Here is a 19,522-nt window from a genome sequence, read left to right as displayed (position 1 = left end):
GGGACAGCGGAAGAGACTCATGCAAAAGTGGCAGGTTTTATTGTCCTTCTTGGGCCAGCTGCAGCTTCAGGTCGACAGACAGACCTGGATGCAGGGAAAGAAGCAGGTGCAGGGCAGGGCCAAGGCACCCCTGTGAGCTCCAGGGTTGGGTCTAACCTGAGACACTGGCATTGTAGGGAGCAGGGGAAGGCTCCAGGGGCAGAGGTCAACCCCAGCCTCGGAGAGCAAGTTTCAGAGCTACCTATGTTCTTATCTCTGCTAGGGGACAAAGTAGGAGAGATGGAAAACAGCCTTAGCACACAGCTGGTCAGAAGATGGGACTGGATGCTGACCCCAGGTTCTGTCAGCACACAGAGAGGTCTGCACTGGAGATTCTGTCCAGGTGGTTTCCAGGGCAGGACACCTTTAGGGGTTTAGATCAGTGGCAGGCTGAGGGATGCAGCGGGCACAGGGTGACCAGCTGGACAGCAGAGCCTGCCCGGCGCCCTGGAGGATGTGGCCCACATCGCACCCACTCGGCCTTCAAACTCCTGGTGGAAGGTGTTGGCCCCACCTCTCTGACAGACAGATGGTGGAAGGCAGTGGCTGGAGACCTAGCGGAGGTCCTCCTCGTCACCCTGAATGGTCTTTTTGATGCGCAGAAGCATGGTGGTGAGCCACTGGTCCAGTCTGGAGATGGAGTCATATTCCTTCACCTGTGGCACAGGGAGAGTGACCCTTGACACACTGCTTCCTCCTGGCACTCTTCCTGGCCCGTCTCAAGGTTTCCAAGAGGGCACCCTTTCACCTCAGCCTGCAAAGACTGCAGCATGATTTGGAGGAAAAATACTTCGTAGCTTAAAAGTTCCATCCTGGTTTTTTGGGTGGAACTGAGGCCTGGAGGCTTGAAAACAATACCATCTCCCTACCCTGTGCCAAGTGGGATGTGGCCAGCTTGACCTCTGCCCTTGGGACCTGATTACTGAGGGCACCCAGAAAGTGATGACAGTGGCAAGTATTAGCTACAGGACACTGTTGGAAACAAATGTTCAGAGCCAGTGTGAAAGAGAAACAATCTTCTAAGGGCAGCTGGGTGGTAAGAGCTTGGACAGCTTAACTGGCCCCAGGGCCTCTGAGAGGGTGTGAAGTTTTGGTTTTGAGGGCAGAGAGATGGATTGAAATCTCAAAGGACCAAGGCAGGTACCAGTCTCTCCTCAGTCTTTGTGCCATTGTCTATAAAGAGAGGCAAACACTGAAGGTTCCAGGGTGACGCACAGGAAAGAAAATTACACTCAGTACCCAGGGCCTATGGTTCAAGTAGGGCAGATTTTTTTTTGGGGGGGGAGGGTTTCTCTGTGTAGTCTTGGCTGTCCTGGAACTCACTCTGTAGACCAAGCTGTCCTCTAACTCAGAGATCCCCCTGCCTCTGCCTCCAGAGTGCTGGGATTAAAGGTGTGCGGCACCATGGCCAGCTTAGGTAGGGTAGAATTTATGAGCAAGCACACTGGAGAAGATCCACTGGCCAGAAGCCCTCAGCCAACCACTCACCGACTCTGTATAGCTGTCCACATTCTGTTCCTCGTGGGCCTCCAGCAGCTTCTGCAAACAGGTTAGGGTTAGCCAGATGCTGTGGGCTATAACTGCAAAGAGGACCCCACACTGACAGGCTCCACCCATCAAGGGATGGTGGTGTTGGACCCCAGGCTCCTGGCCCTGCCCATTTCTCTCCACTGTCACTGCATTAACTGAATTTTTCTCATGTAGGAAACAGAGCAGGAGAAAACCAAACACAGTCCTTTGAGAATCTCACTAGACAATCTTGGTGGTTACCCCAGCTGTGACCCAGGCATCCAGGTGTCCCTGCCCACTCCACATCCTGGTCGAGGCGAGCGAGATCCAGCACTCACTTTCATTAGCTTGCATTCCCGGGAGTCCGAGAAGGCCGGGAACAGCTCCTCATACTTCTGAACAGCAAGCTGAGCAATAGGAGAGAGGGTGACAAAAGGTAACAAAGACCAGGGCCCTGAGAACACTGGCTGCTGGTTCTGAGTTGGTGCTCTATGCCCAGCCCTGGTCTCCCAGGTCACCTGACTTGTGCCTGACTGGTGTCATTCTCAACTTAGCTGAGTCCAGTTGGCAGAGATGGCTGCAGGAAGGGGCAGGCTTCCCAGGCAGGGGGTGGGGATGGAGGCAAAAGAGCCGACCCTACAACCAGGCCTACCGCTGGGCCTTCACACACGGAACCTTGTGAGAACCTTGCATGGATCAGTGACATTGCGAAAACACTTGGGATACTAGGTGAATGGAGTGGGGGTGCAGTGCTCTCTGACAAAACCTAATTGTGTGCTCATAACTCATCAGTGAGGGCAAAGATGCAGCTCAGTGGCAGAGCATCTGCACAGCAGGCATGAAGCTCAGGTTCCATGCGCACCACAAAAAGTAAAAACAGCACTGTTCCACTTCCCCCAAATGCATAGCTGCCAGCTGTCCTCAGGAGATTGTGGGGCAGCCAGACATCACATAGCCCCTGCGTTCTGATCAGGAAGCCAGATGACTGAAATTCAACACCCAGTTTCCAGATCCTTCCATCACCCACTGCCATCCCTAACCCTGACCTCTCTTGCCAGGAAGCACTGATAACCAGTGGGTAGGTATTGAGCCAAAGGTAAAACCATGCCACCAGGAGTCCCAGGGCCTGGCAGGAACTGTGCCTGAGCCTCAGCACCTTCTGTACCACAGCTGAATGGGAAGTCAGGTTTTGCAGTAACTCATGAAGGGGACAGGCCAGCAAGGAGCCCAGCCAACAGCTGGGAACTCAGAAAGCATCCAGGCCTAGGCAGGGACACCAGGGTGAATAACACTAATGCCAAATTATTTTCCACTTTAACCAAAGGGCAGGGACCAAGTGGAGAAAGTAGCTGCTAATGCTGAGAAGTGACTTGGTGACAAACAGTGGCAGCTTGGAGAGGTGGTCTGGCTGGCGTGGGCTCACCTTGGCATTGAGCATGTCGATGCAGAAGTGGCAGAGGGCTGCCTTGAAGAAGTAGTCTTTGGCGCTGTACTTGAGGAGGGGACTGTCCATGGCGCTCGTCCCCACCTGTAACCATGTATCACCATGAACTTAGGCACGCAACTCAAGGGTGAAGGTTACTGTAGCACTAAAGCCTGCTGGGAGCTAAGCCAATACCCTAGGGTAAGGTCTGGGAACCTCAGGATGCTAGTGAAAAGGGACAGCTCAGCAAGGCTACCAAGTGTCGCCAGAGTGATTAGGATACAATGAGGGTGTGGGTGAGTAAGGGAAGCCGGGTGTCTGCGGGCCTCTCCCCACATTAGTGGGGGAAAAGACCCCACTGCTAACCATACAGTAAAGTGGCACTTGGTGGGCAGAGAGGTGGCAGTTGTGGGAGCATGAGAAGCAGTTCCCAGCCCTTTCCCCTGGGGCCACAGCCTGGCCATCCCCGCAAGTGGCATAGGACACTTGCTGCTTCCCTGGGTCAGCGTGCCTGTTCCTGCCCTACTACTTCTGCAGAGGCTCCCAGCTCTAGGGGCAGTGCCTGTGAGGAGCGGCAGGACACACATAGGACAAGGCAGTGACACACACAGGTCGTCGGTGGAAGAAGCATTTGTTGAGGGTACCCTGGGAGAGTAGACTGGATGGGGCAGGCAGAGGGGGTGGCAAAGCCCACCTGCTCATAGATGTCGATAGCCTTCTGGTACTGCTCCAGCTGGGCGGCGTAGCCAGCCACCTTCAGCAGACACTTGTTTGCTGAGCTGTGGGGAGGAGGGTCATGAGGGAACTGTGGCTAGTCCCACAAGGAGGGGCAGGCTGGGGAGGGATACCTGTTGGACTCTTCGCCTTTGTAGTAGTCTGCAGACTGCTCATAGTGGGCGATGGCCTGGGGAGACATGAGGAGGAGGCAACCGGAATGGAGGACAAGACGGAGCAGTGCACTAGCGCAGCCTCCCCTGCCTTCCAAGACCACACGGCAGGGACCCTTCCTCCCACTCCGAGCAGCGTGCTGGGTGTGTGTGTGTGGGTACACCAGAGGCCCAGGCACAGCCAGCTCACCTTCTCCACATCCACCAGTTCTGTCTCATAGATCTCAGCAATGGAGATGTGGTGCTTGGCCGCGATCGTGAATCTGCCCTGGGGGACACAGGAAAGGGATGCCTGTGACCAGAGGCATATTCCAGGACAAGTCTCACCCCAATCCACGCCAGCCTCCTTGGGTTCCCACTATGGTAAGTCTGACCACACAGAGAGGTGCCATGTGAAAGGGGTGGGCAGTAATGAGCTGACAGGAACAGTGGCCTACTACCTATCAGCTGTCTCTCAGGACACTATCCCTAGAACAGGGTGAGGCTGAGCACTCCTCAGCTCCTAGGACTTGGGGAGGGCCAGGAAAGGGAAGTGCCTGCATGGACATTGCAGCTACAGAGGGTCACGAAGGGGCAGAAGCAGTGCATGAGAGGTCCGTGTGCTGCAGCAGACACCACATTCTGTAGCCCAGCTCAGCAACCAAATTCACTGCCTCCCAGAGCACAGCACAAACAGGATGGGACAGAGCAAGGTAGGGCCAGCAAGCAACCCTTACCATGTCTGTATAGATCTCAATTGCTCTCATCAGACAGTTAATGGCCTCTGGGGAGGAAAGAGAAAACGGAGAGGTCATTATAGCAAGTAGTGAAAACAGGAGGCAGACTGTACTCCCCATGGAAAATGACAGGCACACAGTTGCCTTGGCTTCAGGGCTCTTGGGCTCTCTCAGAGCAACTAGAAGGAAAGGATAGGAGCCCTCGGCCCCAGGCAACCTGGTCAGATTCAGTATCTCTGTATACAGAGACATGATGGGCACATCTTCCCAGGGAGGCCATCTCCCTTAGGCAGCTGGACTTCTAGTTTTCTAGCAGGAACTGGCACAGTGGCATAGCCACACTCCCAAAGAGTATGAATCAGACTTGCACAGCCCTGCAGTCAATGGGCAAACTGATGGCCAGAGCTGAGCTGGGGTGCAGGCTACAATGCCCACCATCTGTCCTGCAGGCTTGACCTTGAGCAGGTCTTATCCTTGTTACTGACTTGACTGGCCTCTCTGGCAGAGAAGGCTGGATGCCATGAGCACGGGGAGGAGGGGATGCTCCATGGGGACTCTGCACCCCCAGTGCTGAAGAGCACTGTCCTATCCTCAATGCCGCTAACAGGTCCTGGCCCTGCTGGCTGCTTGAATAGCAAGCTATACTCAATGCCAGGATGGCACTGGACTACCTTTGTTGTACCATCTCTTAAGATTTTAAATTGGGAAAAGGTTTTTTTTGACAAGTTATTTGGAGGAGAGAGGCGTGAGTAGGAGGCATTCTCTAGCAGATGGAAACGAACTCTCAGTATCTTTTAGCCACTTTCATGTATCTCAGGAGGGAAGGACTGGACAATAAGTGGGCTTGGCGGGGGCACAGGGTCGAGGGTCTAGGTGGACCACAGTGCATGTGCTGGGAAGGCTCCAGGGCTGCCCACTGGGATGACAGTGGACTGGGCTCTTTTGGAATGAGGGTGCTAAGGCTGCTTCCTGAGGGGATTTCAGTAGCTAAGGTCTGTAGGCACAGGCTCTGTTGGTAGGGCAGCCCCTGCCACAGAAGCAGGGGAGAAATTTGGGTTTACAAGACCTAGTCCCCTCTTGCTGGCTCTTTGCTCTGGGAATAGCCTGGATGGTGACAGGCTGCCAGCTGACACTTTGGCCTGCTCTCACCACTAGGCTTATCTGATGCCATAGGCCTGAGTGCACCCCTGAAGGCCTGTGGTCTGCTCCTACCCTCCTGGATGCTCAGCCTATAGTGAGCAGGCAGAGAAGTACAGAGCCCAGCTTACTTCTGCACAGCCCTGAGGCACTGGGTCACATGTAGATCTAAGCAAGCCCTGCCCACAAGAAAACAGGGACACATCACGAGGTCAAATAAGGAGGTGGGATGGATGGAAAGATGCCAGTGTTATACAAAGCAGACAGCCAGGAAACGGCAGTGGGTGTGGGGGTAGACAGGAGACATGGGAGCCAGACTAACCCCCTGCCCATGTATACACATAGCACACTCCTACTATAAGAGGGTTAAGTTCCCAGGCCTCAGGTGAAAAAGAGCTAATGGATGAGACTCCAGGGCAGGTGATCAGATCCCTCCTGAACAAACTGGGTGTTCAAGTCCCCACTTAAGGCTGTTCAAGCCATCCAGCTGTTTCCCAAAGGGGGGACCCAGGCACACAGGGAGGCTCTAGCACCTGGGGCTGCTGCTTTGGGTGTCAGGAGCTGCTGTACACACCTCACAGTAAGCCTGGCTATCACTGAGAAGTAAACAAAGCACAGACGAGTGATGGGGCTAGGCAGCAGCACAAGATCCTGGGCTCCTGGCAGAGGGGGGTGATCTGCTCAGGTCACCTGAGTATGTCCTACCTGCTTGGCCACTCTTCTCTGTGAGCCCTGTGAACTGGGACTGGGGAGGTATCCCTGCAGTAGGGCTGGCTGCCACACAGCTGTCAACCATCCTTGTTGAGTATGGGCCCCTAGCCCTCAGAAGCTCCCCTCCCACAACTGTGCTTTCCCTACCCTATAAGGCCGCTAGAAGTCCGATTTCCCCCACCTTCAACCTCTGCAGCATCCTTAGGACACTTTCACATTAGTCTGCACTTGCTGAGGTCAGGGCTCATGCCTGGGTCCGCAGAGGAAAAGGACATGGCCTTTTCCTCTGGGAGGTACAGCTGGGAGGTACAGTTCTGTTCAAAGAGCTCCTGATGCTGTGCACCCTGCAGGCCGGCAGCCTCTGCCAACCAGGAACTAGTCCTCCCGGCCACTCTGGATGGGGCAGCAGCCGAGGGACACAGATGACAGGTAGCATCTCCAGGCTAACCAGTTCCCCAGGGAGCAAGAAGGGAAAGCATGGGGAGGGCTATGTGAAGGAGGACTGCCCTGAGCCACTGGGTGGATTTCAGTCTCACCCAGCGAGAGGCCATCCATCCCTCTGCCCATGGGCCTGAGCCCCACCTCACAGCTAAACAAACAGGAATGACCAGGCAGCCCAGGGACAGAGTCAACACAGCCCTCTCTCCAGCTGGGAGTGGCCCTGCAACAATGACAGCAGCTGTCCACTGAGGCCGGGGAGAGCAGGAGGGGCTTGCCTTCTCCCCAGAAGTGGGCCTTATCCAAACACCGAGCATCTCCTTTTGAAAATATTCATTTCTTTTCCATTCTCCTGAGAGAAAAATCCTAAATATTTAAAAAAGTCATGTATAAGACTCAGTCTCATTTAGTCCAGGATAGCCTCAAACAAACTATGTGGCAAAGAGCTAAGGATGGCTTTGAATGCCTGATCTTCCTGCCTTTACCTCCCAAATGCTGGGATAACAGATATGCACCACCATGACTGGCTTATATGGTCAGTTAAAAACAAGTATCTTTACTTGCTGAAATTTAAAGTTAGCCATCTATTATTTATACAGGACCATGTATGGACCTAGAACCCTTGCTCGGATGTAGCCCATGGTAGCTCAGTAACCAAGTGGGTTTTTCCTAGTAAGGGGAACAGGAACTATTTCTGACATGAACTCAACGACTGGCTCGTTTACCTCCCCCTTACCCCGCCTCCCGAGGGAGGAACAGTCTTGCTAGGCCACAAAGGAGGACATGGCAGCCAGTCCTGGAGATACCTGATAAGCTAGGGTCAGATGGAAGGGAAGGACCTCCCCTAGTAGTGGACTTGAAAAGGGGCAGGGAGGAGATAAGGGAGGGATGGTGGGGTTGGGAGGGAATGAGAGAGGGGGCTACGGCTGGGATACAAAGTAAACAACCTGTGATTAATAAAAAAAATAAAATTAAAATTAAAAAAAAAAAGATTTATACAAAGAACCACTGTAGAGACGAAAGACACAGGCACCATATTCTCAGCACACCAGAAGTCCATGCTGCATCCCTAGCATCACAAAAGTGAATAAAAATAACAAAAGCAAACTCTCCAGTCCAGGAAATCCAAGTCTGAGGTCCGTGGGCTATGCTCTGGCCCCATAGGCTCTGCTTTAAGAAACTGGGCTCTGGCAACTCATCCAAGGCTTTCCTCTTCTGCTTCTTTCTGGGGTGCAGGGAAGTCAGGTCAGGCTGATTTCTGCTCTTCCTGGTTCATCTTGGACTGCCTTGTTCCCTTTTGCATGCTAATTCTAACAACTGAACAGCTTTGCCTAGCTCCCTAGCAAACAGTGGGTCTAAAATGAAACTCCCACTCCCAAAAGCTCAAAGCCCAGAAGGAGGTGAGGGTCGCACATCAGGGTAGGGGAGGTGAAGATGTGGGATAGGATGCCAGTGCAGCCAAGAACCAGTCAATTCTGAAGTTAGGGCTTGTTTTGCTCCTGGCCTATCAGGTTTCAGCCACTGGAAAAACCCAGATCTTCATCGACACCTGGGGATGCGCGGACAGTGCTCTGCCACTCTGGCATCGGTGGCTCACACAGGTCCTTACCTTGGGGGTCAGCTTTCTTGAAGGCATTGCCAGCGTCCACAAAGCAGGTGGCTGCATCGTGCTTGCTCTGGAGCTGCAGGTGCAGCTGGGCGGCCTGGCAGAAAGCGTTCCCAGCAGCTAGAATGGAACAGATTGGCCCAGCTTCAGGCACTGCCCCAGGTGGCATTTCAGGCTCCCAAGAACACAGCCAGAGTTCCATTCTAGCTCAAAGGCAGCCTTCGAAGAGCTTCCTGGTGGTGCACTTGGTGGAGTGAGGAAGTCAGGAAGCTGCCTTGAAAAGCCTGAGCCCAGAAGAGCGAGGGTGAACCCAGTGACAATCCCATGCCCTTCACCTGGCCTCTGCCAGCAATTCAAGAGCCACCACTTCCAGAGAGGAAGGGAAGGCAGGGAGTGCAGAGGGCTGCACATGCATAGCACCCAGGTTCTTGGGCTCAGAAGCTCTCCCCTCAAAGAGGGAAGCCCCGAACCTGAACAGAAGGCGAGGTGGGAGGGGTGCTCTGGGAAGGTAGAGGTGAAATCTACCTGTGTGACACTTCCCACTTGCTTCCTTTCCCTAGCCCATTTTTCCCCTCCACAAACTCCTCAAAGCTCTCAGGGGTAACCCTGCCATAGTCCTTGTCTACAAAGGAAAACAGGACTTGGACAAGAGCCAGAGTCCGTGCAGACAGTGCTCATGCTGAGGGCCAGACCATCTTGTGCTTGTTTGCTCAGTTGACACCCTCGGGTCCCATGCCATTCTGCTCACCTGCCTCCCTCCCCTCAACACTGGCTAAGGGGAGGCAGCAGGGTCTCCCTCCCTGTGGGTGGTGCTAAGGGGCTACCTCAAATGCTTCTCCAGTCCCAGCTGAGAGGGAGCCTCCAAGCTGTGGGATGCTTGGCCTGTCCTCTCCTGAGCACAGCAGGATACACAAAGCCTCCAGGGCTCTGCTCTACCATTATCTGATCACTGTGATGACCTTGTGGGCCTGAGGGTTGAAATCACAGCCTCACACATGCCAGGCTAACACTGCCTGTCATATCATCAGTAACAGTAGCAGTGTTTGTCATTGACATAGTAGTGCTTTGGTTTTCTGAGACAGGTTCTGTTTTACTGCAGAATAATCTCAAATTCCCACAGTAGCCCATGAGAGCCTTAAACTCCTGCCCCACTTCTGGAGTTCTGGGACATCATGATAGGCTCTTGAATTACTTTTAGGAGAGCTCCAAATAGTGAAAGAAAAAAAGAAAAGGAAGGAAGAAAGGAAAGAGGGAAGGGTAAGGAAAGGAAGGGAGTTGAGAGCAGGGGACAAATGGCCCAAGAGTTCTGTTTTGAACATGGGGAGGGGCAGGAATGCAACCCGTGATTAAAAACAGGCCTTGGAGCGATGGACTTTGGGAAGGCATTCACAGGATATGGTAGTAACTGAGCCTACCTTGTGCCTCTGTACCCCTGACCAACCTTGCTGACAGGTGGGGTGCCCCAACAGATCTCATCTGGAAGCAGGTGGATGTCCTCTCCTTAGAAAGGCGCCCCCCACACCCCCCAGCTTAGGGAGCAAAGCATCCCATTTGATCTCATGCTGTGGACTCCTGATGCTGAAGAGGGGACTTCAAGGCCACACACTGGGCCAGGCCTGAGGGCACGCACCGCTCCAGTTCTTGGCCATCTTGAACATGTTCGCCGCTCTGGCATAGATCTCGCATGCTTCCTCTACTTTGGATGAGCCTCTGGGGGAGAAGGGAAGGGAAGAGGTAAACAGACCATCCAGTCTGCTATCAGAAAGCAAATCCATACTCTGCCCTGCCAACAGCTGAGCTGTGCCCTGACCCCTGCAGACAGGCATCTGCAGGTGGAATGCTGCTGGTGCAATCCCTGGAGAGGAGTGTGTGGGCACCTGTGGTGGTGGGGATGTTTCTTGGCCTCCCCTCCGCCTCAGCCTGACTCTGCAGCTTTTTCTTCTTCCTGCCTAGCTGGTAGATGACCACTTAGACCTAGGAAATCTACAGATTTCTGTTCTTCAGGAAGCTGCAAAGCATTCTGAGGGAGCCCAGGACCCTGATCTCTTGCCTTGCACATGGCCACGATTCCAGTACTGTCATACTCAGAACAGGGTGGATATGGAAAAACACTAACAAGAAAGATATAAACACAAAATGCTTCTCTTTATATATATATATTAAAAAAAGAGGGCAAAAAGAAAAGAAACACACATTTATATAAACACTGCATATTTCTGAAGAAAATATAGCGTTGTTTCCGGAGGTAAAGCCTGCAGAACTAGGGCTGGGTGGTAGTGGCTTATCCGCTAAATGCATTTGCATGCTAGTTTGTTTTGTACCATCTAAACCTTTTATCTCTTTCAGAAAACTTATATATCTTATTTTATTTTTACAAGGCTCTCATGTAGCCTAGGCTGGCCTCAGGCTCTGGATCTTTCTGCTGCCACCTTCTAAGCGCTGGGATTACAGGTGTGCACCACAGACCCATGTGTTAGGGATGGAACTCAGGGCCTCCTCCTGCATGTTAGGCAAGCACTTCACCAACTCAGTTCTGCCTCCAGTCCTGTGTGTTGTATTATCAGGATTTATATTTGACCCTGTAGCCCAGCAATGAGTAATATCACTAGCAATTTATCCTGAGACACAAACCACAAGAACTGTGAAGGCATTTGGCATATTCTGAAAATGCAAAACCACCCTTGTACACTCTCTGTCCCAGGGTAGGAATCGGGGAGACACACAAGTAGAGGAGACTTTTGGTCTGTTTTCTGAGTCGGGGTCTTACACAGTGCTGGCTGGCCTCAACCTTACTGCACATAGTGGAAGGTGACCTATCTAGGACTCCTCATCTCACTGCCTCATCTCCGAGTGCTGAGGTTATGGCTTGCACCATCACATCCTACTTTGGCTTGACAAGCAAGTATTCTACCACTGAGCTACACCCTGCCCCAGTAGCTTATAGTTATTTTTAAATAAAGGGCACCTCTTTGGGCTTTATCCTGGCTTCTCAATCTCCCAAGAGGTTCCTATGAACCTCCTCCCGGGCTGGGGGATGGGATGGGGCTTCCTTACTAGCTAAAAACTCTAAAATTCCCTTCCAAATTCTGTCTTCCAATGAGATCAAGCCCATAATGACTGTGACCCCACAACAGTTCAACCTCTCATCACCCACATAAACAGCCAATGCAATTCTCTACCCCCTGTGTCCTATCAAGTGGAACTCAAACCCATCCCATACTGGCAGTGTTTAAAGACAAAAGGGAACATTTACCTATGAAGAGCCACACACTTCATCCTTATTACCTGCCCTGCACCCTTGTGTCAGCAGATACAGCATGGATGGCACCTGGGAACTTGGCCTTATTACACAGCTATGGATGATGCCCCAGAGGCATTTGAGCCACTCCCTGCCCTGGCAAGATCAGAAATGTCCATGTTGCTGTTACAGGATAAACCAGGAAGGCCTTTCGGACCCGGTTGCAAAATACCCCATAAAGACTTTCTTTGGAATGCTTTTTTCCGGATATGTTATGAGATACAAGCCAGGGCCCAGCACACGCTCAACTACTCTGCCACTGACAACCCCAGCCTCAGGAACATATTTATATTCTCTGTCTCTGATAGGGTCTCATGTACCCCATATCCAGGCTGGCCTTGACCTTGCTATATACTGAGGCTAGCCTTCATGTTTTATTTTATGTGGTGCTTGGGACTACACTTGGGACCTTGTACATGGTAGGCAAACACTACCAACTGAGCTATATCCCTGAAGTATTTTTTTTTAGACTTATTTTATGAGTATGAGTGTTTTGCCTGCATGTATGTATGTGCACCATTTGGGTGCCTGCTGCTCCTGGAAATCAGATGAGGGCATCAGGTGTCCTGGAACTGTAGTTACATACAGCTGTGAGCTACCACACAGGTGCTATGAATAGAACTTGGGTCCTCTGCAAGAGTAGCAAGTGCTTCTAACTGCCTCTCTCCGTCCTTCGGAGTACTGTCTGAACAGGCCATGCTCAGAGACGTTAGCCACAGATCTTCCACCCCAGTGACCCCGAGTTCATCCTTTTTTGGTGTGTGGAGCTAAGTCGTATACCAGCCCAGACGCTCCAGGCAGAGCAGATGTGTCTGGCGTTACCAGGAAGCCTGAGGCAGACTGGCAGTAAGAGCAGTCACTGTTGGCTGGGCTTGCTCAGCTCGGCTCGTGAGGCAGACTCAGCACAGAGTCTGCCAGCTCCCGGCTGAAGCGCTCTGATCCCATGCTAAGCTGGGCTGACCTGTCTACTGCAGGGAAAAGCCGGGGAGATTACTGCCTGTTCTGGCCCCAGGCTGGCCCCTGCCCTGATAGTGTGGTCCTTGTCCAGCCTCTGTGAGGTGACAACAGAAGATCTCCACAGCCCCAACTCCTTTTAAAGATGGGAGGAAAGCCCTATGGGGCAAATCTACTTATGTAGGTTACCCAGGAAAGCGTGAAGAAGTCAGATACAAACTTCCTTAGCTGTGGAAAAAAGTATCTGAGGATCTGATGATGGCTGTCACTGGGGAAGCCTGTTCTCTACAATAGCAACATGCTTGCTCACTGCTGCTTGGCATGAGGGCTGTACTGATGGTGTGAAGCCAGGGCTCAGACTTCAGTGGCCAAGGAGCTGCCACAGAAGAGGGAGGGCCACAGAAGATGAGACTCAGAGCAGGTGCAGTCAGAAACATGCCTGAGGAACTGAGGAAAGGAGTGGGCAAGGTGGGCAGGACCCAGAAGAGTGATGGCCTTGCTCTGACATGAGAGGGCCCAGAAAGACAGCCTCAGCTCCACCATGCCATGCTGCTCCCCCTGCGGGCTCACCGCGGCTTCATCTCAGCGTGGGGAAGCTGTTTCAGTCACCTCTCAACTGTGGCCTGACTAAAGCAGCTGACCCCGGAAAGGATGCCTCCTCTATGACACACCACAGGCTCACTGACTGCCTCCTGAAGGGCCTGGGTAGCACTGCATGTGACAGCTGACAGGCCTCCCCCACTGACCTCCTCCAAGCTGCCTCAGTTGCACTCCTCAACCCACAGCTCTATGCCTCACTGGGAATAGAGGGAACTGGTTGGGGCTGGCCTGGTGCAGGCTGTCTATAATTACTGCTCAGCTCTGCTCCCCCAAGAGGCGCGGAGGAAGCAGCCCCAGGCCTCCCAGGCACAGCTGCCATATGGAGTGCTGAATGGTGCCAGGAAAGTGCAGGCGCTGTTGGCAGCGGCCAGGAGCTTCTGCAGGGAAGGCTTGGCCTGCCTACCTCCCACCTCTGGTCCCAGAACCATGCTATTTTACTCTTCCTGAAGTTCCCCAGTCTGTGTCTGAGACTCTCTCCTGTCCCTCTGGCAGCCGCAAGCCACTGGTCTCCAGTTCTCTCCTAGGGCTTAAAGCTCATTGGCCAGATTATTCAGCCAGCATACTTAGTTTTCACTGATATGATGGATCCGAGCCCTCCACCATAACCCATGGCTCCCCACACGACTCTCAACCAGTGATGACGCTGGGGGACCTGCAAGGAGTGCCCCAAGCTGACACTGACTGTCCCTTGCTTAGCACCAGAGTCCTCTGAAAAGTGAGGAGGGTGGCCAGGTGCATGCTGGTCTCGAGTGCCCACCAGAGAGCAGCACGCACAGCTGGGCTGCTGCCCCTGTTGGAGTTGCCAGGGTCCGCTAGGTAAGAGACAAGTCATTTAGCCACCTTCACGGGTCACCACAGGCAGAAGAGGGAAAGGATCACCAGCTCGCCAGCTCGCCACCAAGCTCTCAAGTCCTCTAGAACCCTCTCACATCTGTCTGTAAGACAGTGACGGGCAGAAAATGCTTCAGGCATTTTCTGGGCTAGTACCCCAGAGCCTGCCTCTCCTCAGCTGCACGATGGGGACTAAACCTGACCCCATGACCTGGGAGAAAACTGCAAGACAACACATACTCAGTATCTAGCCTGGACACAGTACCTAGGAGGTGCTCAAGTAGCCACAAAACAGAGGAAACAACCCTCCTCCCACTGGGCCCTTTAATGTGGTTGTGGCATGCACCCTTGCCTTCCTTGTCCCAGAGACAGGCTCTGTTCCTTGTTGATGAGGGTGTCACTGTCATTAGGCCCCACATAGCTCAGACTCCGGAATGTTTCCCCACTTCAGCAGCTCAGCGTGGGCTCTGAGGCCTCCCCCTTCCGGTGAGCTGTGCACTCCTTTGTTTTCAGAGTCCCAGGTCTCGCCTTCCCGCACCGGTCTCCCAGTGCTGACAGGGAAGATGCCTGTGCATTTGGGTCTGCCCCCATGGAGTCACACCATCAGGATCACAAATGTCTAAAACCCTATACCTGCCATCAACAGGTCCTAGTTCCCCCTTGCAGTTCTACCACACTGACATTTTGTAAGGAAGTAACCTGCAGGTGACTCCAAGGGTACAGGAGGGGAGCTGTGTGAAGGTTTATGTAAATGCTACACCCTCTCATGGAAGATATCTGAGCAGATGCTGCTGTCTGTGGGGGTGTGGTGGAGGTGGAGGCTGGTTCGGGGAGGACACACTGGGACCACACTCTGAGTCCTTGGTCCCATGAAACTGGCAGCTCAAGGAGGAGTCAGATGTTGCTCATATAGCCTCAAAGGCCTCCTTTCTGTGCCCGACAGGATCTCACTCATCACAGCCCACAATGCCAACATTTGCTTTCCTTTAGGAAGTGCTGAGGATGCCCCTGGCCTCTCAGCAAGTTGTTCCACAAAGGAGGAACCAGGGAACCTCTGTGCAATCAGCTGGCGACCATCCTGTGATTAAGTCAGGAGCCCTGCGACCCCCCAAGAAACCTCACCTGTCCAGATTGGACAGGAGGTACCACGCTTTCAGCTGTGTACCCTGGCAGCTGGTGAGCACTGTGGCTTCTGCAGATGGCAGAGGAGCAGACACTCTGCAGAATGCCTATGGGCGCAGTTGGAGGCACCCTCCCTCCCCAAGCAGGAGTCCTGCTCGCTTCCAAAGCTGGCCTTGCAGGCTGCTGGTACCCGCAGGCAGCTCAAGTGGAACCAGCTTGTTAACATGTCGTCTTGGGGAACTGGCTGTTTGTATACAGACCACATTGCTACCTCCTCCGGTTTCCAGTGCCTCCAGCTCAGCTTGCAGCAATGATACTAAGACTCATTCTGGTGAGCACCTCACACAGACACTCAGAGTCAACAGAAATTACCATGCTCCAAATCAGCCTGCTTCCCTAATAGAAAAACGCTGGAAGGGGGATCACTCTGAACTTGTCTCAGAGGAAGAAACTCCCCAACTACACTGGCATCCCACAGGAAATCGTTTGTCCTGAAACTCGCTATGCAGAACAGGCTAGCCTCAAACTTACAGAGACCTGCCAAGTGCTGGTGGCCACCAAGACCCATCCTGGTTGTTTTGCTTTTGTTTTTGAGTGGAAGACTGCAGGGAGAAGTTTGGGATTAGGAAGACCCCCCTACAGAACAGAATTGCCCTTCAGGACCTGTTCAGTCCCCAGGATGCACAGCAGAGGAGCAGGAAGGAAGGGCACACAGACTCTCAGGCAGGTATGCCCATCACTAAGCAAAGATGCTAAAAAGGCTTTGATCTTAAACTGTTCCAAAGCCCTCTAGTGTCTACGCCCAGAAATTCAGAACAGTGAAGACTGGTGAACACCAAGCCACCATACCCCAAGTGAGAACAGCCTACCTGATTCCTGTAACCTGAGCAGAGGCCTCTTACCTTGAGAAGGGTTTATCAGACACTTCCAAGGACAGAAGCAGCCTTAGGGAGCATCCCAGCGAAGGCTACTTGTCAAATGTTTACCGGGCAGCCCCAGTTTCAAGAAGAAGGGTCAGAAAATGGCCCATCTGATAGGGAGGTGGCTTCTCTCCAGGCAATCTCAGGAAACCCCCAAGGCCCCCTGAGTTCTAGTAGCTCCTACAATAGCTCCTGTTCTTCCTGGAGGCACCAGAAGAAACCCTCCTGCTCTTTCAAATATTTGTAGAAACTGCTGTGGGGGCAGCAACATTCTAAACTAGTTTGCCAACACCCTCCCTACAGGCAGTGTCCACAAGCAGGCATGAGTGTCTGGGAGTCTCTGGGCCTCAGAAGCACAGCACCAGGCTAATGGAGAAGGCTGTGGAACTACACAGGCCAGGCCTGACCTCCCGGTGCCTCCTCTGCTTCCTGTGTTGCTAGACAAATAAGTTTAGGCTGCCCCTTTCTCTTTACCTCCACAGTGATCTGGGGACCTTACCACATAGGTTAAATGCCTGACCCAGGCAGGACTGAGCAGCAGAGTGAGCGACTGGCAGATGCCAGCCACCATCACTGTAACGTTCCCATATCACTGTCCCCCAGCCAGCTGCTGCAGATTGGTTTCGCTTTGTTTTTCCTTAAGGGTGAAGAGGAACCCACTTGGACAGGCCCTTGGTAAAATACTATAGGCTCCCGGGTACCTCAAGTCCAAGCTGTGCTCACAGGCCTCAGCTACCTCCAGCCTCCCCTCCCCCTTCTTCCCTTTTAAAAGCACAGCCTGCCTTGGAACTCTGCCTGTATTAACCCTTCTGCTGTTCCCCACCAGAGAGAACCCCTAAATCTCCTGCTCAGCCCTGGGTTGAAAGCCTAACCTCTAGGAGGCCACCTCTGTCTCTGCCCCATCATTCTGGGCAGAAGCTCTTCTCACACCAGACCTTGCTGCCTAGACTGGCCTCTGTTCCCTGCCTCAGTCCTCACCAAGAGCCTCCCGGAAGTTCCCAAAGTTTCCTTTCAGCTCTAGAACTTTGTGTGAATGATAGGAGCTGGCCCTTACCCTCACAGCTCTGCCCTATCAGCCCCATCAGGGAATGGGAAGTGTAAACAGGCGGGACTCAGAACTGCTCCCCTGGGAGCAGCCCAACTATACACTCATCTCTCTAGGCCAAAGAGACCAGACTCGAGCCGTCAGGAAAACTACTGCTGAAAACTGAGCCTGAGCCACGGCCCCAGCACCACACCTGACCTGAACTTCTTCCGTTGTGAACACACACAGACCCCTCTCTCTCAAATGAAACATTCTTGGTCTAATTGACACAGCCTGTCATTAACCAATCAATGTCTCTGTGGCAGGCACTAACTGTACACACAAACATTCTTCCAGTTCTTTTCCTAAACATGAGCTGACTTTGAACGCCAAGGGGTGGCTTCACCTTCTCCCTCACCGTCATGTCTTTCTGTCCCCCACCAGCCTCCTAAGTGTCTCCCAGAACCCAGACCCTTCCCCCAACTTTCTAGCAAGCTCTCCTGTCTTCTCCAGCCTTTGCTTCTGATTCTGGGCCCTGTCCCTAGCACGCCTCCCCAGCTCCTTTCCCACTGCTCCTCTCTGCTTGTTCTTCAGGAGCCTGCCTGCTCCACGTACTGTCCTTCCCCCTTGCCTCTCCTGTATCCCAAGGAGAGGCGGGGGCTCTCCCAGATCCTCTCAGACTCTCCAGGCTCTCCAGCCTGAGTCTCCCATCAGCCTCTTACACTTTCCGAGTCTGCTTCCTCCTGGCTAGTGAGCCTTTCAGAGGGCCGGACATAGTTCAGACTCACAAGAAAACACTTGCAGTTAGTTTCCACCAATGAGCCCTTTCAGGGAAATATGCTCCCCTGAGATAAAGCACCTTCGGAACAACATCCTAAGCCTGGGCTCTGCTGCTACTAAGTTAACATGTCTGAAAAAGGCCAACTTGCATCAACTTTGTGTGAGGTGCCAGCCACCTCCTGGGTGTGTTCAAACCTCAGACTTGAGGACCACCCAGTAGGCCTCTACCATATTCTGGTTCTCTTGGGTGCCTCAACCTCCCAACGCCATTTCCCGGGCCAAACCGGAGTCACTGTGCGTTCACGACCCGACCCGCCCTACCGCCCGGATCTCCACCTCAAAGTCCAGACCTTCTAGCATCAGTCACTCAGCCAGGGCCCCACTCACCCTCACATTTCGCACTCCGGCTCATCATGCCCAGGATAGCCCCAGCTTGGGGACCCTCGGTCTGGGGTCCTCACCACGGCAGCCTGGGCCGCGTAGATCCACGGGCACCAGCCTGGGAAAGGCGCGGTTACCTTCCAGCCGGGTCGTCGGCCACAGGGCCCCGGCCAGAGTCTGAAAGGCCGCTGAGGGACTCCCTAAGTGCAGCGAGCCCGTTCTTACCCGCCTCAGGCCCAGCCTCGCCCGCTGCTCACCCGAAGAGGCCGGAGAAGAAGGACTGCGAGTTCTTCACCTTGCGCTCCGCTTCGACGAGCAGCGCCATTGCCTCAGCCTGTTTTCCGGAGGTGTCCATGACGTCGCGCAGCTGCTCGGCTCAGGCCCCACACAGCCGGGCGACGACTCACAGGCCCGGGACACCGCGCACTCGGCGGAGCGATGCCCGCTGAGTGACGTCACTGGGGCCTGACGCGCCACGTGACTCGTGCGCACCAACCAGCGGGCTTTGAGCTGCGGCGCGCTCCCCTCCCACCACGCCTCCTCTGGCCAAAGCTTTCCGGTCCTTGACCCCCAACACGTGAACACACGCCCGCGGACTGACGCCGCTAGCTTTCTAGAGCGCTGTAGCGTACCGTCACGTGCACCACTTATGCCAACCAGGAGCCCGCACCACCAAATGCCCACCCCCCCCAAAGCGTGACCTTTGACTCCCTCCAACCAATCAACAGGCGCTGTAGATTCGTTCAGCCACACCTCTGCGGAACTGGGACACACTGATCAGCTGACCAGTGACGCGCCGCTCACGTGAAGGCTCAAGGTTCACGCTCCAGGTTTGACAGATCCAGCAGTGTAGCTCCGCCTCTTCATTACGTCACAGTCACTTGGGAAAAGGCTTTGTAGAAAAAAAAAAAATCTTCCTCCCTCTAGCGATCATCTCTGGAATTGGCTTGGAGAGTCCAGAACGTCTCCGTTTCTAGCTGGAGGATTGATCATGGCTCAGCTGGTAAAGGTAGTTGCTGCTAAGCTTAACAACCATAGTTCGATTCCTAGGACCCACACGGTGGGAGGTGAGAACTGACTCCTGAAAGTTGTTCTCTAACACACACACACACACACACACACACACACACACACACACACACACAC

At 53.5% G+C, this 19,522-nt stretch overlaps 1 protein-coding gene across 1 annotated transcript; it reads right to left on the bottom strand.

Moving 5' to 3' along the window:
- Nucleotides 1-17: 17 nt before the first annotated feature.
- On the bottom strand, nt 18-18,845 carry Napa (NSF attachment protein alpha). Its single transcript, XM_055615423.1, has 11 exons — nt 18,634-18,845; nt 10,097-10,176; nt 8,470-8,586; nt 4,575-4,621; nt 4,049-4,126; nt 3,820-3,875; nt 3,666-3,750; nt 2,972-3,076; nt 1,887-1,955; nt 1,528-1,578; nt 18-695 (listed from the first exon to the last, which is right to left on the bottom strand). The coding sequence occupies exons 1-11, from the start codon at nt 18,729-18,731 to the stop codon at nt 594-596; spliced, it is 888 nt and encodes a 295-aa protein (XP_055471398.1). The 5' UTR covers nt 18,732-18,845; the 3' UTR covers nt 18-593.
- Nucleotides 18,846-19,522: the final 677 nt, after the last annotated feature.

This window comes from Psammomys obesus, unplaced genomic scaffold (genome assembly GCF_907164565.1).
Source record: "Psammomys obesus unplaced genomic scaffold, mPsaObe1.curated_primary_1811, whole genome shotgun sequence".
Classification (NCBI taxonomy): domain Eukaryota; kingdom Metazoa; phylum Chordata; class Mammalia; order Rodentia; family Muridae; genus Psammomys; species Psammomys obesus.
This window is presented reverse-complemented; position numbering and strand designations above follow the sequence as displayed.

Bases quoted from the DNA above. Each gene is read 5' to 3' on its own strand.
- Napa (XM_055615423.1), bottom strand. From the start codon at position 18,731: ATGGACACCTCCGGAAAACAGGCTGAGGCAATGGCGCTGCTCGTCGAA. The intron at 4,622-8,469 runs GTAAGGACCTGT...TTTCCTCCCCAG, and splicing joins CAAGAAAGCTGACCCCCAAG to AGGCCATTAACTGTCTGATG. The intron at 1,579-1,886 runs GTGAGTGCTGGA...ACCTGTTTGCAG, and splicing joins GGGAATGCAAGCTAATGAAA to AAGCTGCTGGAGGCCCACGA.